The sequence below is a fragment of the Ictidomys tridecemlineatus genome, chromosome 8 (assembly GCF_052094955.1).
Source record: "Ictidomys tridecemlineatus isolate mIctTri1 chromosome 8, mIctTri1.hap1, whole genome shotgun sequence".
NCBI lineage: Eukaryota > Metazoa > Chordata > Mammalia > Rodentia > Sciuridae > Ictidomys > Ictidomys tridecemlineatus.
In genome coordinates, this window is record NC_135484.1 from 22,111,215 (window position 1) to 22,126,980 (window position 15,766).

The 15,766-nt window shown below is 41.3% G+C and overlaps 1 protein-coding gene across 16 annotated transcripts in view; it reads right to left on the reverse strand.

Annotated features, from left to right (window-relative positions):
- The window catches only part of Aig1 (androgen induced 1), a 237,461-nt gene that overhangs the window by 33,523 nt on the left and 188,172 nt on the right, over positions 1-15,766 (reverse strand). For 5 of the 16 annotated variants that reach the window (XM_078018993.1, XM_040283412.2, XM_013362650.4 and 2 more), the window contains one exon: positions 10,937-11,052. The exons of 3 other annotated variants lie outside the window; for them this stretch is intronic. In XM_078018993.1, coding sequence (XP_077875119.1) covers positions 10,937-11,052 — 116 coding nt within the window. Of the gene's footprint in view, positions 1-10,359; positions 10,435-10,936; positions 11,053-15,766 lie in introns of all 16 variants that reach the window. 8 more of the 16 variants (XR_005733018.2, XM_040283410.2, XM_040283406.2 and 5 more) reach the window with 2 other exon arrangements.

The following is a 15,766-nucleotide window of genomic DNA, read 5'->3' on the forward strand; positions in this document are numbered from 1 at the left end:
AAACGATTGAAGTTTTAAATAGAAGGATTGACATGATAAAATTTGCATTTAAAAAACAAACTCTCTGGCCAAGAAGTGGAAAATAGATGGGAGGCAGGGTAAGAATGCTTGCTCAGAGTTGGAACACAGGGAGGGTGTGGAAGAGTGGGCTGTCAGGGAGGCTGGGAAGAAGTGACCAGAGAACAGCTGGTTGCACAGAAAGGGGACAGAACACCCACCCACCCACTCAATCAACAAGAAACCTGCTCAGAGAAGGACGTTTTGGGAAGGTAAAATGCAAGTGAAGGAGGGTCAAGGTCACTGCCTCCAGGTGCACTGAACTTCTTTGGCTTTCTGAGGGTTGTCTCTCCTTCCTCTGGCTGGGGCTTTTACCAGGGACCTTCATAGGGATCGCTCCTATTCACCCACAAAGGGGCAGGTGATAACGTCACTTTCATGACTCTGTAAAAGAGGTTAGAGAATCTTCCTCTGGGCTCTCGGAGGTCCACCTACTTCTCCTTTTTATAAACAAGCTTCATCAAGTCTAATTGCTGCTTATTTCCCTGTGTCCTTTAATAGTGTAGAAGTTTCTAGGTCAGAACCAAAGCTCTTCCCATTGTTTACCTCCCCCACCTGGCATAAGGCCTTATACATGGTAGGCACTCAACAGACACTTCTTTGAGAAAGTCAGTGAACTTTGTCATCTATCAACATGTACCTAAATATGTCAAAATAAGATCTAGAATATTACGGTAATAATAATAATCAAGATGCTTGGTTTACTTAGAAAACTATTAGGAGATGTATAAAATCAAAATTTTACATGGTGATTTTTAGACCAAGTTTCTCTCGCCATTTCCATTAATCTCAAACAAATGATTTTTTGGCTTTAGATTCTATTGACTCTTGGAATACAAATTCAACTCTGGTGCAGATATCTCCTCATCTGAATTGTTTATTTTCAATTGGTTTTTATTCTGTGTCTCCTGGGAACCCAGCACTTGTGGGAGAGACCATGCCTGGGAACTGTTTTCCTCCTGGTTATTCCTGGCTTTGGAAACCTTCTGCTGAAGGTGAGCAGGGCAGGGCTGAGGTCACTGTGAAGATGCTCCTGTAAAGCCTCCAGTGCAGCCCATCAGAGAATGTTCTGAGCCTTCAAAGTGCTCTCAAACTCTCTGAGAACCTGCAGAGGCTCGGCTCAGGAAAAGGCAGAGGCTATAATTTTGCTAAAAAGAAAATGAAATTTTCCTCTATTTGAGATGTTCCTGTTGCCTGAACTGGACCATCTCCTATACAGGATGTCACTCAGACAAGAAGTGCAGTCTGTGAGGTTTCTCCTACAGGATTATCAGCTTCCATTGGCAATTTAAACGAATCAGGCAGGTGGGAGATGAGATGATACAGTTGAAACTCGGTCTTACAGAAATAAATGGGAGAGACATTGCCAACAGTTTATGTGGCTACCATCAAGCTAAGTGTTAAGAGAGGGGTGTGGGGGTATATATACAATGCAATTTTCAGTTAGAACTCACTGTCACAATCTCTTCTTGAGCTCTCAAAATTAAGAATCTTGTCTATGACATTTCGATTGATGCTATGTCTAAAGATAGTTAACCCTTAGAATACTGTAGAAGACAAGGCTTTCTGTTTTCTTTAAGATTATTTCAGGTGATGATCTTCTCTTGCTCTAGATAGTGAGGAGAAAGGACTATGGGGACAGACTTTTGGGGATAAAGAAAACCCCACAAACTTACAAGACTACATGCAATGTGGAAATCCCCAGGCACAGATGAACAGGGGATTACAGTAGGTGTACCACACAGAAGCTGCCAAGCGTGGAGAAACCCAGAAGGCCCCCACTACTGAGAAAGAAAATCAGGCCAGAGCCTGAGAGATGAGTTAACAGAAGTGGGAGTCATGGTGGGGGAAGGTGGGTTGGGTGGGGTATGGACAGGGTGAAAGTGGTAAATTTGGGAAGATAATTGGATAATCTCTTGATAATCAAAGAGACAGTTCACTATGGCTGGCCTAGTTAGCAAAGGGGAAGAGGAAGCAGAGGAGAGGTCATCAGGGGTCAGGTAATGCAGGGCTCTCTAAACCACCATGTAAAGAATTTTGTCCTAATCCCTAGAAGCAATGAGAAATCAGCCAAACTTTGTAGCAAAGGAGTGGCATGCTTATGTTTGTTTTTAAAAGATCACTCAGTGATCCCGTGAATAGATAGGGTGGGTGGAGGACGCTAGTTTTATGTGGTGGTTTAAGATGGAGATAACTGAGCTTGGACCATGGTGTTGACCGTGGAAGTAGAGCAAAGTGTGAGGGTTATAAAAGTTCCTTGCAGGTATAAAAGCCAGACACTGATAAGCAACTGCCTGTTGTGTGTCCAAGAGAGACTGAGAGTGTCTCCTAGATTTCTGACATGGGTAACAGGGTAGGTGATGATGGCACGGTATGCAGGTTTGGAGGTGGGATGGGAAATCAGGTATGATATGAGGTTGGCTTGAAATTGCTAAGTGGGTAGATTATGGAGTAGGCTCAGTAGAGAGCTGCTGGCTGAAGATTTGGGAGGTACTGCAAACACAGAGGGGACTGAATGGACCAGGGAGAACTGGTAGTAACAGAAGAGGACCTGGAACTGGGTCAAAAACACCCCTCCAATATAGAGGTTTGGGTAGAATTGGAAGAACCGTCAAAAGAAGCTAAGGGGATCACCATGAGAAACTGGAGAGGGAAAGAATAGGGAGACTGTTATATTACTGAAGTCAGGGAAAGAGAGTTTTGCAGAAACAGTGCACAAAACATCCATTGAGAAGAGGCCTACAAAGCATTCCATGACTTCCTTAAGATACAAGCCACTAGTGATATCAGCAAAGCCATATTAAAGTGGGTTAATAATAATAATATTACAGTACAGACTCTGTGCTAGGTATTATCTTACATGCCTTACATATACTCAAGATGAACATTATTTTAATGTTTAATGTTAAGAAATAGGTACAATTATTATCTCATTCCACAGATGAGGAAATTAAGGCATTGAGAGGTTTAATGAATTGTTCAAGGTCATGTAGCAGAAAGAGAATTAGACATGAGTTCATTTTTTCAACCAGTACACTACATTATCCTGTCTCTTTGATGTGTAAGCGAGAGTTAAGACAGTCTAAATGACTCCTGGGAGCAACTCGGCTGTGAGTAGGAAGTGGGGTAGTAGCTAGATTTCCAAGGGGGTGATCTTGGAAAAGCAATTTTTGAAAGGTGAACATGGGGACTAGACTGTAAGGATCCAAGAGTGAGGCTGAAGTTACAGAAGAATGAAATGATGATTGACAGATGAGGTTCCAGAAGCTGGGAGAGGATGGGGCCAGCTCACAGAGGGGAGGGCTGCTGTTGAAAAGTGAGGAAACACATCTCCAAGATGAGAAGAGGGTGAGTGCAGAGAGAGCACCTGCAGGAGGAAGGTGAAGGAGTCCTTGTTGGAAGTCTGGTTTTCTCTGTGGCATAAAAGGCCATCCATTGAGAGGAGTGGAAGAATGAGGCGGAGGAAGATGAAAGTGGACAGAGATGTCCACATGGAAAAACTGCCAAGTAGCATCAAAGACAAAAGCAGCATCAACCTGTTAATCTGAGAAGACTGAGGGAAAGAAGGAATGGTATGGTTATGGGTGGGAAGCTGGGAATGTGGGAAGGCCCATAACCATATAGAAAATGACTCTTAGGTGGGGAAAGTTAATAGCACATGGGGATTTCCCCTTCTCCAGGTATTCCCAAAATGTCTGAGAACTGACTCTTGCAGGTAGGAGAAGATGAATTCCAAATGATAAATCCTGGGAATTGAGATGAATTAGAGATACAGGCCCTTTCTGTGTGGAAGCAGATCTAAGAAACTGATTGGACACGCACACCAGCCGATTCTTGGAGTGGCCCAGCACAGGCCACATCTCAGTGGCTAAGCCCTCAAGAGTAAAGATAGACTTCTTGTTAAAAGAATGAGAAAGCAACATACTCTCAGCAAAGTGCTTCTGAAAACAAGCAGATTGGAACAATGGGAAAGCAATGACATTCTCAATTCTCAGGGGGAAATCAGAGCTCCAGAAATAACTTAATATATGAACCATAAGAAAATTTCAGAAAACTCTTTAGCATTCTTAATAGGGTACAAAGATAGAAATCCCATGAAAAGGACCAAAACCCATAAGAAGAGCAGAGGATAAAATGAAAATTAAATGAGGTTGGTGGGGAAGAGAGAGAGAAAGAAAATGGGCCTCTCTCTTGGAGACTGTAGACATTTGGGTTTTTTTATTGTGGCCTAGAAGGAAGGAAAGATCCTTTCATTTCCTGAGCATCCCTCCATGCCTGTGACACAGGTGTTCTTTTGTGTTTTACAGGTGGTAAAAATGAGACTAGGGAAGGCTAAGCAACATGCTCAAAGGCCGAGGAAGAGGGAAACTGAACCAGGAGCCTCTAAATTCAATGATCTGGACTTCTGCTCCCAGAATAAGCCCCACAGGTTCATGAAGGAAGACACATGCAGAAAGTGCTAAATCTAGGCTTTCCAAAGACTGAGCATTCTCAACTATAGTAATGGCCATTGTACTGAGTGTCAGTTATGGGGTGGGCATTGTATACCCATTTTTTCTGATTCTCACAGTAATCCTGCCTGTTAAGTATCCTATTTCTTCTTTCCTCAAGTGGAGAAACTGTGGCCCACAGAGATTGAATGATTTGCTCAAGTATATTAGTTTGCTATTATTGCTATAACTTATCGCCACAAAATTCATGACTTAAAACAACATAAACTTAAAATTCTATAGATTAGATGTCTAACTTCAGAGGAAAATTCTCTTCTCTGCCCTTCTCAGCTTCTAGAGATGGCCTGTGTCCCTTGCTCATGGCGGCCTCCTTCCTCTGCCTTCAGAGCCAGGAGTGGAGGTCTGGGTCCTTCCCAACTTACATCTTTGAGACTGTTCTTTCAGATGGTGTCTCGCTCTGACCTCAGCTATGAAAGGCTCTTCCCCTCTAAGACTCCTGTGGTCCTCTGGGCCAACACAGGATAATGTCCTGCATCCAAGGTCCTTAACCTGATCACACCTCAAGGTCCTTTTTCCAGGGACCATTCACATTTTCTGATGATCAGGGTGTAGGGTAGGGTAGGCATTTGGGGGTAGGGTAGGCATTATTTTGTCTTCCATATCAAGGTTAAATATTGTTAAAGGGGCTGTGTCTGGAGTTTATTGACTGGGTCACGAAGTCCTGTTGACTGTACCTTCAGCCATCCCCATTTCTACCATCAGAGGCCAAGCCACTTTGTCTCTCAGCAGGATTACTTCCATAGCCTCCCATCTCTTCCCCTGTCCCATCCCTGTTATGGTTTAGATATTAGGTGTCCCCCAAAAGCTCGTGGCTGAGATAATGCAAGAGCATTCAGAAGTGAAATGATTGGGTTATGAGAGCCTTAACCCAATCAGTGAATTAATCCCCTACTGGGGATTAACTGAGTGGTACTGAAGGCAGGGTGTGGCAGGAGGAGGTGGGCATTGGGGGCATGCTCTTGGGGTCTATATCTTGTATCTGGTGAGTGGAGTCTCTCTCTCTCTCTCTCTCTCTCTCTCTCTCCCCTTCCTGATCATCCTGTGAGCTGCTTCCCTCCACCACACTCTTCTGCCATGATGTTCTGCTTCATCTTGAGCCCCGAGGAATGAAGCCAGCTGTGTATGGACTGAGGCCTTTGAAATTGTGAACCTCCTAATAAACTTTTCCTCCCCTAAAATTGTTCTTATTGGGTCTTTTAGTCAGAGCAGTGAAAGAGCTGACTAAAACAATCCCTTGCCCCAATCCACTCTTAACAAAGTAGCCCAAGGGACCCTCTAAAAACCTCTCGGGTCATGTAAGTGCTCTGTTCACAAAGTCCTCACAATGACCCACAAGGCCCTCGGCGGCCCTCCCCAACCCCAGGAGTCTCTGTGCACTCTCCCTTCTCACTCTGATCCAACATCTGGCCCTCTGCTTTCCTCAAACACAGGAGGCTCCTAGGTGGGGACTTTGCTTCTCCATTCTTCCACCACTCCAGAGCCTTGAGGGGAGGGCATGGCCTGGTCCTGAGATGCCTCTCCGCTGCCCGGAGGTCTGAGAGGAGAAATGAGAGGAGGACAAATACCTCCAGACTCCACTGCCTTTTTTTCTGTAAGTGGCTGCCTCTGTTTCTCTGGCTAATCCCAACAGCTTGCTGATCAGTGTACTGAAGCTGCAGTCTAAATGCCCACTTTTTCTTGGGACTCAGGTGTGAGATTTGTGGGAGTCTCTGAAGGGCTTCTCCACTGCAGAGTTTCCTGATGCGGGGAATATGGCTGGCTCCCTCGACACATATAACACAGCTCAGCTTCTGCCCATGGGAGCACAACCCAGAGTTGTGGATAACTGAGTTGCTGGATAACTCTTGCCCCGGGGGCTGGACTTCTTGGGGGCCTATCAAGACAGCTCAATGGGAAACCTTCCTCTGTGTCAAGTCATACCCATAAGAAACTCATTCATCTTGGAAACATACAACCATGAGATCGGGGGCGGCTCTACAGCAGTCCCTCTCTCCACATGCCACTTTCCTTGCACAGGTACGAGGCATAAGAGAAATGAAAAGTCTGCTTCTTGAGTGGATTCCTGCCCCAGCCCCGTCTTTATCAGAGATTCTCTTGGAGCCTCTCACACTTGGCTTTGGTGAGCATGGGGAGCACTTCCTTTACGTGTTACATTTTTCCATCCCCTAATGGCTCCCTCAGACCCCAAATTCAAGTCTGCAAAGACCCTCTTTCGCTTTCTCAGTCAAGCTGGAGCTGGAGGCTGGGGGAGATGGCCATGATGAAGAGTGTGGGTAGCTCTGGGGATGGGCAAGGGAACAGAGTCCTTTGGTTGTCTCTTACAACCCCAAGAAAGGCATCTCTATTCAGAATGTGAAGTACTTAGAAGTTACTCGTTCATCCCAGGCCCAGAAACATCAGGAAAACCTTGAAGCACTAGTACAGACATAATAGCCAACAGGTGGGCAGTTGTGGTGGAGTGAAAGGTTCAAGGTGAACAGAGAAAAGTGTCATCCTCTGATCAAAGAACAATTATCCGTGGGCCAGATATGTTTAACTGGTGAAGAAGCATCCAATTTAACGGGAGGACTTAAATGTGGTCTAAAATTTCGTTTTCTTAGTCGAAATTTTACTCGTTCATGAATAAAATTCTTTTAAAAAATCTGAGTGCACTGTTATTTTTGTTTTCTTTTTCTTTTTATTTTTTTGTGTTTAAAGGTAATATGTGTAAATAGAAATAATGATGTTTCCAGGGGAAACTTGAGAAAATGCAGAAGTTTCAATAAGAAAAAAAAATTATCCACAATCGCATGACCCAAAGATAATCAAGCTTAGTGGCAAATAAAATCATGAGACAATTTAGGATTGCATCACAAAGTAAAGGTCTTTTTTCATTCTGCTTTTGCTCCATTTCCTGTGTTGGAAAATTATGAACACATTTGGGATAATGGTGTTTGGAATATGGTATTTATATGAAACCATTAGGGCCCTAAGACAATAAAAAATGATATTTTCAAGCCCCATAGAAAAAGTGAAGAGTGAGTGAGTGAAATAAGTAAAGGGAGAAAAAACTTATGGCATCCTAACTAATATTCTCAAACCTTTGAAAAGGAAACATTAGGTGCTAGTATTACCATTTGTTGGGGAGTTTCTCAGAACTGATAGTAGCAAATATAGGAACTTTTTACTATGAGCTAGGCATTGTTCTCTAGGTTGTACATTCAGTCATTGAATTCTTACAACTGTTCTGTGAGGGATAAACTATCTTTCTCCCTATTTTACATCTGGATGAGCCTAGAAAGGTGAAGTGGAGGGGCCAGAATTCCAACCCAGGAAATAGGCTTAACTCCTAGACTTTGCTGTTTCTGGTTTGTTTCTTTAAAATACAACAAAACCAAAACTCCATATAATACTTTCATCCATAGAGTTACTCTTCCTACAGGAAGAGGCAGGCAAGGGTATAGCTAATAATATGGATTCTACGCCACACGTCTATAGTTCTGGCAAAGCCCAGTGTCTTGTTCTGATTGAGTCAAACAAGCTTTCTGAGTTTTAGCTCCTTTTTTTGTGAAATGGGAAAGATATGCCCCTCCCATAGGTCTCCTGGGGGAACAATACTGTGATATTTGAAAAGCACTTGGCATGGTGTCCACTTCAGAAGAATGGTACCTACTACAAACCTTGATAATCACTGTCATATGAATAACCAAGGGGACCTCTGTGTTGTATGCAGCATGAGACAATAAGGATCCTTTCATTTATTAGGAGAAACCTTACCAATAGGGTGCAGAGAAATGATGATGGGAAATGATGGAGGACAAGGATTCAGGAAAAGAGTTAGGAGCTCTCCATAAAGTGAACAGAAGGTTGTTTATGTCTGAAACATTTGGGTAGATGGAGAAAGCAGCCTGGTGGGCAGGCAGACATGGTCACGAGAGGACCTGGGATGGACTTGGGTGTTAAGCTTGGGAGGACTGGGACAAGATTGGGAAATGGAGCCTCTGAGTGTGGGAGCTCAGGGTGCATCACTGAGGGAAAGTCCAGGCATCTCTCCTGGGATTTCTCAACTCTCCTTCTCCAAACCTAAGAAAAGAATAACTTTCAATGGGGAGGAAACGGAAAGCCAGTTAGTATCTGAGGAAAGAAGTGGATGTGCTGGCCCGCAGCCCCAAGGTACACAGTCAGCTCAACCCTACTCAGTACTATAAAGGAGATCTACTTATTTTATAATTAGCACATGATAAGAAGACTGCTTTATTTTTTCTTCATCTTGGCATGAGGTTCCAGAATGTCCAGTTCCAACACTGGAATGCTATCCAAAGATTTCATATCCAGAAACTTCCGCTGTTGTGTTACTGGTATGTGAGTTCTGAGATAGTCTAGAAGGGAGCAAAAGCCAGTGCCTTTTTGATAACAATTAAATCTCTGGGTTTATACAATGTGACATGACATGAGAGGCATTGTTCAGCTCTTGGCACGGCTATGAGTGCCTGGGGCAGAACACCAAAGGAAAATGCTTACTTTGAAAGCTTTCTCAGAACAAATCTGAGGGAATTCTCTGGTTAAAGCAAACACATGGACCAAACAAGTACTGGTTTGCTTGGGAGTACATGGAGCTGGCAAGCCTCACTTGGCACAAGAGCATGAGTCATGCTTCACTGTAATGAGGGATCTTGGGGGTCTATAATGAAGACTGTGTGGTATTTCCCCCATGCCTCTTTGGAACATGAGTTGATTGTATACACAGTTTCGAAGAAAGGCCATCAAAAAGAACACAGTTCCTAAAACCTCTGGGGCTTTACAAGAAAACTGAATAGGATAAAAATGAACCCTCAGACATATACCACGGTTTCCAGAGAGCAAAACCTGCCTGTCCCATAGGTGGAGGTGTGGGTATGAGAGGTTGACTTTTAAGCTAATGTTAAAGGCAGTTTCACGTATGTTTAGCTTTTGTTAGCATCCTTGCAGTGACTGTAGCTTCCCTACTCGATTCTTCTGAAAGGGAACAGTCATTGAATATCAAGTTTATATGTAAAAAGCAGGGAAGTTCATTTCCAAGACATAACGTTAATCACATTTCATCTGTGATCTTTTGGACTTTTTCTATCAGACCAAGTCAATACTTAAGGTATTGCATGCAGAAAAACAAAACAAACAAACAAACAAAAAACAACAACAATAACAGGAAACCAACTCTGGAAAGTAATTAGGACTCTTTCCCAGTGCTTGCAAATGGCTCCTTACTAGTTGATGGAGTGTCAGTTGGGATGAACTTCTCTGAATGTTTATTTTGGGGTCCACTATCTGGATGCCACTTGGATCCAGCCATATAGTGTGACTTCCTGGCAGCAATTTCTCCTTCTGATCAGATCCGGGGCATTATGTGATTGTTTATGCATAGTATGTGAAGTCCTGAACTGGCTGTACTTAATTTTATATTTCTAGGTTGGATGAAGCAAATACTCCATGGAGACTGGGCCTCCCAAAGAGCTCTGGGCTCTTGGCGGATGAAGTACAGTTGTGGGGTGTTTGGAAGAATATTATCCAGTCCTTCAGGTTTAGAGGAGGGGATGGTGACCCAGAACTCAGGACAAAAGTGTCTCAAGAGACAGAAATGCTGGTGGGAGGGACAGCTCAGTCAAGAGGAGTATGTGTGTGTTAATATATCAAAGCAGATGTGGAATTATAAAGAGAAATTAGTACTCCTCTATGGTAGGATAAATAAATTTTGAAGAATTAAAACATGATAAAAACTTAAATTAATGTGAAGTAAACTTGCCAGGCAAAAACTCTTATCAGATAAATTTGTCACCTTACTCTTGGGACTTCACTGTGTCCAGTAGACCACATGGAGATTTCTTGTGGCTGATGTACCCCAACATTCAACCTTCAAACAATTAAACACACTCTATATGTAATAGCTAATTCTGGAACAAGTTTTAAACACATTCAGAAAATTTTCGCTTGCTTCCTATTAAAGTTGCCGTTCTAAGAGGTCATTTCTTCTGTCCTTATTTCATGTTTGTTGCAATTTCTCCACCCCACCCCCAACAAAAGCGACAACAAAAAAAAATCCCAAGCTAAAAAGCCCTTAAGCTATAAAATTGGTGTCCAAGAAAAACATTTAGTTTGAAAAAGAGTTGAAAAATGTAGCCTTGGAAGAACCACTGCTTACATGGGATTGTTCAACAAATTCCTGCTGTGTGAGGTTTGGCATATACTTTCTAAAAATATAAGCATCTGGGGAAACGAGACAAAGCCCAGGTCTTGGACCAAATGAGGCACACAGTGTGAATCTGTTAGTGATTATATCCATAATGCAATATGTGCCCAAATTTAGCTGTGCAAAATCTCATACAATATGAAGGCCCAGCAGGCACGGTCCTTACCATAATATATAGCCCACAGAGAAGGTGCATATGGCTGTGAGTCCACTGCTCCTGCTGGGATACTGATGGTGCGATGTCCTCATCTCGATTAATATAAAGGGCAAAACCGTCGTGTGCTGGAAAAGAACAGAGACTAGGTGACACAGATTCTTATCATTGCCTTTCTACAGTTGTATTTTTTCTCCAGTAGGAAAATAACAGTGTAAATTCCCAAGAAGGGGCCAGAGTAGAAAGTATATAATACGCCAGAGAGGGAGAAAGACACGACAACATGTCCCGCAACAACTGCTCCGTTTTTCTTCTGTATCTTAACTTTTGAAATTTTGTTTTATTTGATGTCCATGATAGGAAATTTTGTTGCCATAGAAAGAGGTAGAGCAAAAAGAACTGGAACAAAAATAACCCATAGCTAACATTTAGGGGGGATGGGTTGTTGTTTCTTTCCTCCTTGGTCATATTATTTATATATCTTTAAGATCATACTGTGCATGCAATTTAGTTTTAGATTTTTATCTCACTATTGTAGCATGAGAATTTTTGTTATTCCATTTTAGAAATTCTTCTAGACCACCAGCTCTGACCATAACTGCTTAAAATTCTATTATGTGGATATACTAAAATTTATTTAACCAATTCCTGTCCTTGGGCATCAGACAGTAAAGGGTTTTCAATTTTTCATTTATTAGAAATGTCATTATCAACTTTTAAAATAGAACTCTTTGAAGGTCTGAATGTTGAAGTATTTCCTTGGAGTTAAAGTATCTGAAGATTTTAAAGCTACTGACACCTACTGCCAAATTATGTGTGTATCAGCATCAGATTAGGAAACGACATCAAATTTGCTTCCCAAAAGGCTTTGCCAGTATGTACCAGCAGTACATGGATTTAAATATGATGTTTGAAGGCAGAACCCCAAGAAGTTAAGTGGAACATTCCCTCGGTCTTTCTGATCCAGTGGTTACTCTATATACTAAGTACAAGAGACCAGAATGGAGATGAAATGTCTCTACCCAAAGGGTAAGAAGGAAATTCAAGTTCTTAAATCCCTCTGAGATCCAAAATATTCTTTGGTACTAAAATATGGTAGCTAGACATAAGATTCCAAGAGCTTCTTAGATAAAAGTGTGTCAGGATATATCCTTACTTGTCAACTCTAGAGTTTCTTAAAAGTGCAAAGATTGCAGAAATGACTGAAAATCGATCTGTTGGCAGGGTTGAATTTTATTTAGTAACTCCTGAACAGCCATGGAAGAATCTTTGTCCTGCTCACGCTGTGTTGTTTGCATATGTAAAGAAAAATAGACAATTTAATGTCATGATTTTCAAACTCATATTATAACAAGTATTTCAGCAAAAATGAAGCCAGGTGGCAGGTAGGTGTTGGCAGGTCAAAGACATGCTGGGGATATCAAGGTAAGCATCTCTGGAGCAACTTATTGTTAATGTCCACAGACAAAATAGAAAAAAAGTGATTTTGAAAGAAATATTAAAATGGTGGATTTTTTATTTTTTAGCCTCAACAATCTCCTCTAGATAACTGTTCTAAGTGCCATTTCATTAGTAATTAGAGTGGCATTCCAAGGATGTCAGGAGAGTGATCCCACAGTTGGGTAGCTTTATGTTTCTTCATCTTTTATCTTCTTTACTATTATTATTGTTTTGAAACAGTATAATTAGCTCTGTAGGGAAGCATGCAAAATGCACATATGTGCTAATACAGAAAAGATAAATGCATTTTAAAGAACCATTCTCTTGTATTTTTATTGTAATCAAGTTACCTCAGATGACACTGGTCTGGAATTTTACCAACAGTTTGAGATAGCAACAATACTTTCACTGTGTAAAATTAAAAATACAGCTAGTAATAAGGTCATTTCTTATCAAACCTTACATAGAAAAAAATTCTTCGAACCTTTACATTGAAGATAATGTTGACTCTGATAACCCATGTGGTTATAAATGAGAATGATATTAGTTTGAGCTCATTCATATTAAGGTATTTCTTAGTTCTGCCTCTGCAATCCAAAATGAGTAGAAATGAACCCATTTTTCTACAAATTTATATTAGTTCAAGCGATCAACCTAAATATCCTTAGTTACCCAGTGACTATTATTTTATCTAGTCTACTTGCTGACAATCAGCACAGGGTTAGGGTGTACTTTACTGATGGCAGGCAGAAAAATCTACCTTAAAAAAGGAAGATCTTTGTAGATCACTTTACCCTTGAAACACTAAAAAAGAACAACTTGTTCTATCAGTGACATAACCACTAAGGAGGAAAGTTTTTCTAGACCATTCTTATCATTCAGAATTTTCATGTACTAAAGAATGTTTATCTTCTCCTCTGAACATTTATAATGCAAATCATATTTACTTGTAAATAGCATCTACTAGCAAAAGTCAACATAATACCAAAGATTTATTGAAAGTGTTGCCCTAGTTTAAAGTTTTATGAACTAAAAAGATGGTAAAACTTTATAGATGGTCATTTTGAATTTTAAGTAACTTTTAGCAGCTAAGCTATAACTCCAAATTTGTGGTAGCAAGAGGGATAGTTATTTTAGAACTTTAGGTACAAGAAATCCAGTTTGAATCCATTTCTAGGCAACACTGTTTCAAAGACTTAAGGACCAGGATAGAAAGGGTCTGTTCCCTTTTAAGACCACCAGCTGCACAAGAATGGAAATCTTATGTTTTATTCACTATGGCATTTGCAGTACTTAGAAAAGACCTTGTTGGCGCTTAGAAGGAACTTGAGGAATATTTGTTGAGATAACTTAATGTTCTGAACATTCTCCTAAGTGATTATTATTAACTTCATTCTGTGGATGATAAAAAAAAAGCTCACAGAGGTTAATTATTTTGCCTAAGATCACTCAGCTACTAGATCCAGAGGGAGGATTCAAAACAGATCTGTTTTGAATCTGCCTCCAAATCCCATGGTTTTTTTTTTTTTTGCCTTAGCATTGTATTTTTCAAATATAACAGAGTTGAATAATCTTAGAATCATAAGCCTGTGCATGATTGAAGATCACGTATATTGTTTCCCACAGACCAGAAGTATTTTTTGGTTGGCCCCCCAAGGAACAAAAAGTTCTTCACTCTAATAAAATTAATTTTACTCACCCTTACTTCCTGTGATTATCTGAATAATCATAAATGACAAAGTGGGCTACTATAAAGTCAGAACCCTCTAGTGGTTTGATGACAGCTACAGAGGACTGGAGACATAATCAAGAAGCACCTGTTTCCTCTCACCCCAATACTATTTAAAACCTGAGTATTCTCAGGTAGGTGTAGGCTCACTTTGGATAAACAGAGGAAATAAACAGTGGGGTAAACAGTGGGGGCTCCCAAGACTTGTATTGGGTTGTTCTTTATATAGACTGTTGCTGTGGTTTTTGGTGTGGCTTGTTCCCAAGGGAGTCTGTGTTGGGAGGCTTGATCCTGGGAGTACAGGTGGACCTTTAAGACGTGGAGCCTAGTGATAGGCCCTTAGGTCATGGGAGGTACACTTGGAAGGGCTGTAAGACCCCAGACTGTCTTTCTCTTTCTCTCTAAAACTTCTTGTTTTTCAATAGGAGGATGGTATTCCTGTACCATATGAAAATAATTTCTTCCTTGGAGGCAAAGCCTGGTTTTGAATATGAGGTGTGGCCAGCCTAGTTGGGTAACAGAGCTGGCAACCTGGGGTCCATTTTTCTGCATCAGCAGGACACAGGCAGCCTCTGAGAGTGTGCTCATGGTAAAGGGTGCATCAGATCACCAAGCAAGCTTGCTTTTTCTTTCACGGTTGTCAGGACATCTAGATTTTCTGATATCCCTAAGACAACTAATGATCAAAAATATAAGGACAGCTGTGTAAGTATGCATGGCACCTGCGTATGTGTGCATGTGTGTCAGTGTGTACCTGCAGTCTTATGGGCACCCAAGTTTCAGGCATGCTGGAGACATGACAGGGCCTCCCAGAGAAGATGAGGTAAGAAAGAGTCTCCATGAGGTCCACCACAAACGGAAATAATATGAAAAGCCTTCCTAGGTGCAAAAAGTCATACACTCCAGGTTGTAACTTGGATGCTTGTTTTTTTTTTTATCCTATTAAAAATAGGAAATCTGTATTTGTACATAAAGAAAGAAGGAATTTCCCAGTTTTTAAAATAAGGCCCATTGCATTAGCAAAGTCATATTTAAAGTGATAGAAGGGGTGACATCAGAAAACAGTGATATCACAAAACACTGGCTGATTCCAATCTTGGGTAAAGTTCTGGGCTCCCTCAAAAGTCCAGTGCTTTATGAGTACAGGAAAACACTACATAGGGTGGGGGCCTGTGCAAAATTAGGTTGGATCTTCCCTTGGGGCCAAAAATTTATAATCTGTTGGTGAGGCATCTTCCTCTTACAGAGAGACTGAGATGACATCCAGGCATCTTGGAAATAAAAACGATACAGGCTCAGCTGCGAACCTAAAGTTTTACCTCTGAAAATATGAACAAATGTTTTATCCTGAAGCTGTTGTTATTAATTCCACTATCAGTTCAAATTAGCCACTTCCTCCCTAGGACAGATGTTTCAGTGTTTAGAGTGACGGAGAGCTGCCAATCGCAAACACTATAGTGTCCTTTTCTGCAGAAGTCTCCAGAATGGAACCTCCTCATGGGACTCCCTCTCCTAAAAGCTGAGGTGTTAGTTTTTGTTTGGTCATGCCTGTAAACATGATGTAGACTCTCTCTAGAAAGTTCCAGAACATTTTTGACTATGCCTTTTTGGTGCGGTTTTGGGTGTCTGTTCCTGACAGCTCTCAAGTGGGATTGAATTGCTTTTTACACATG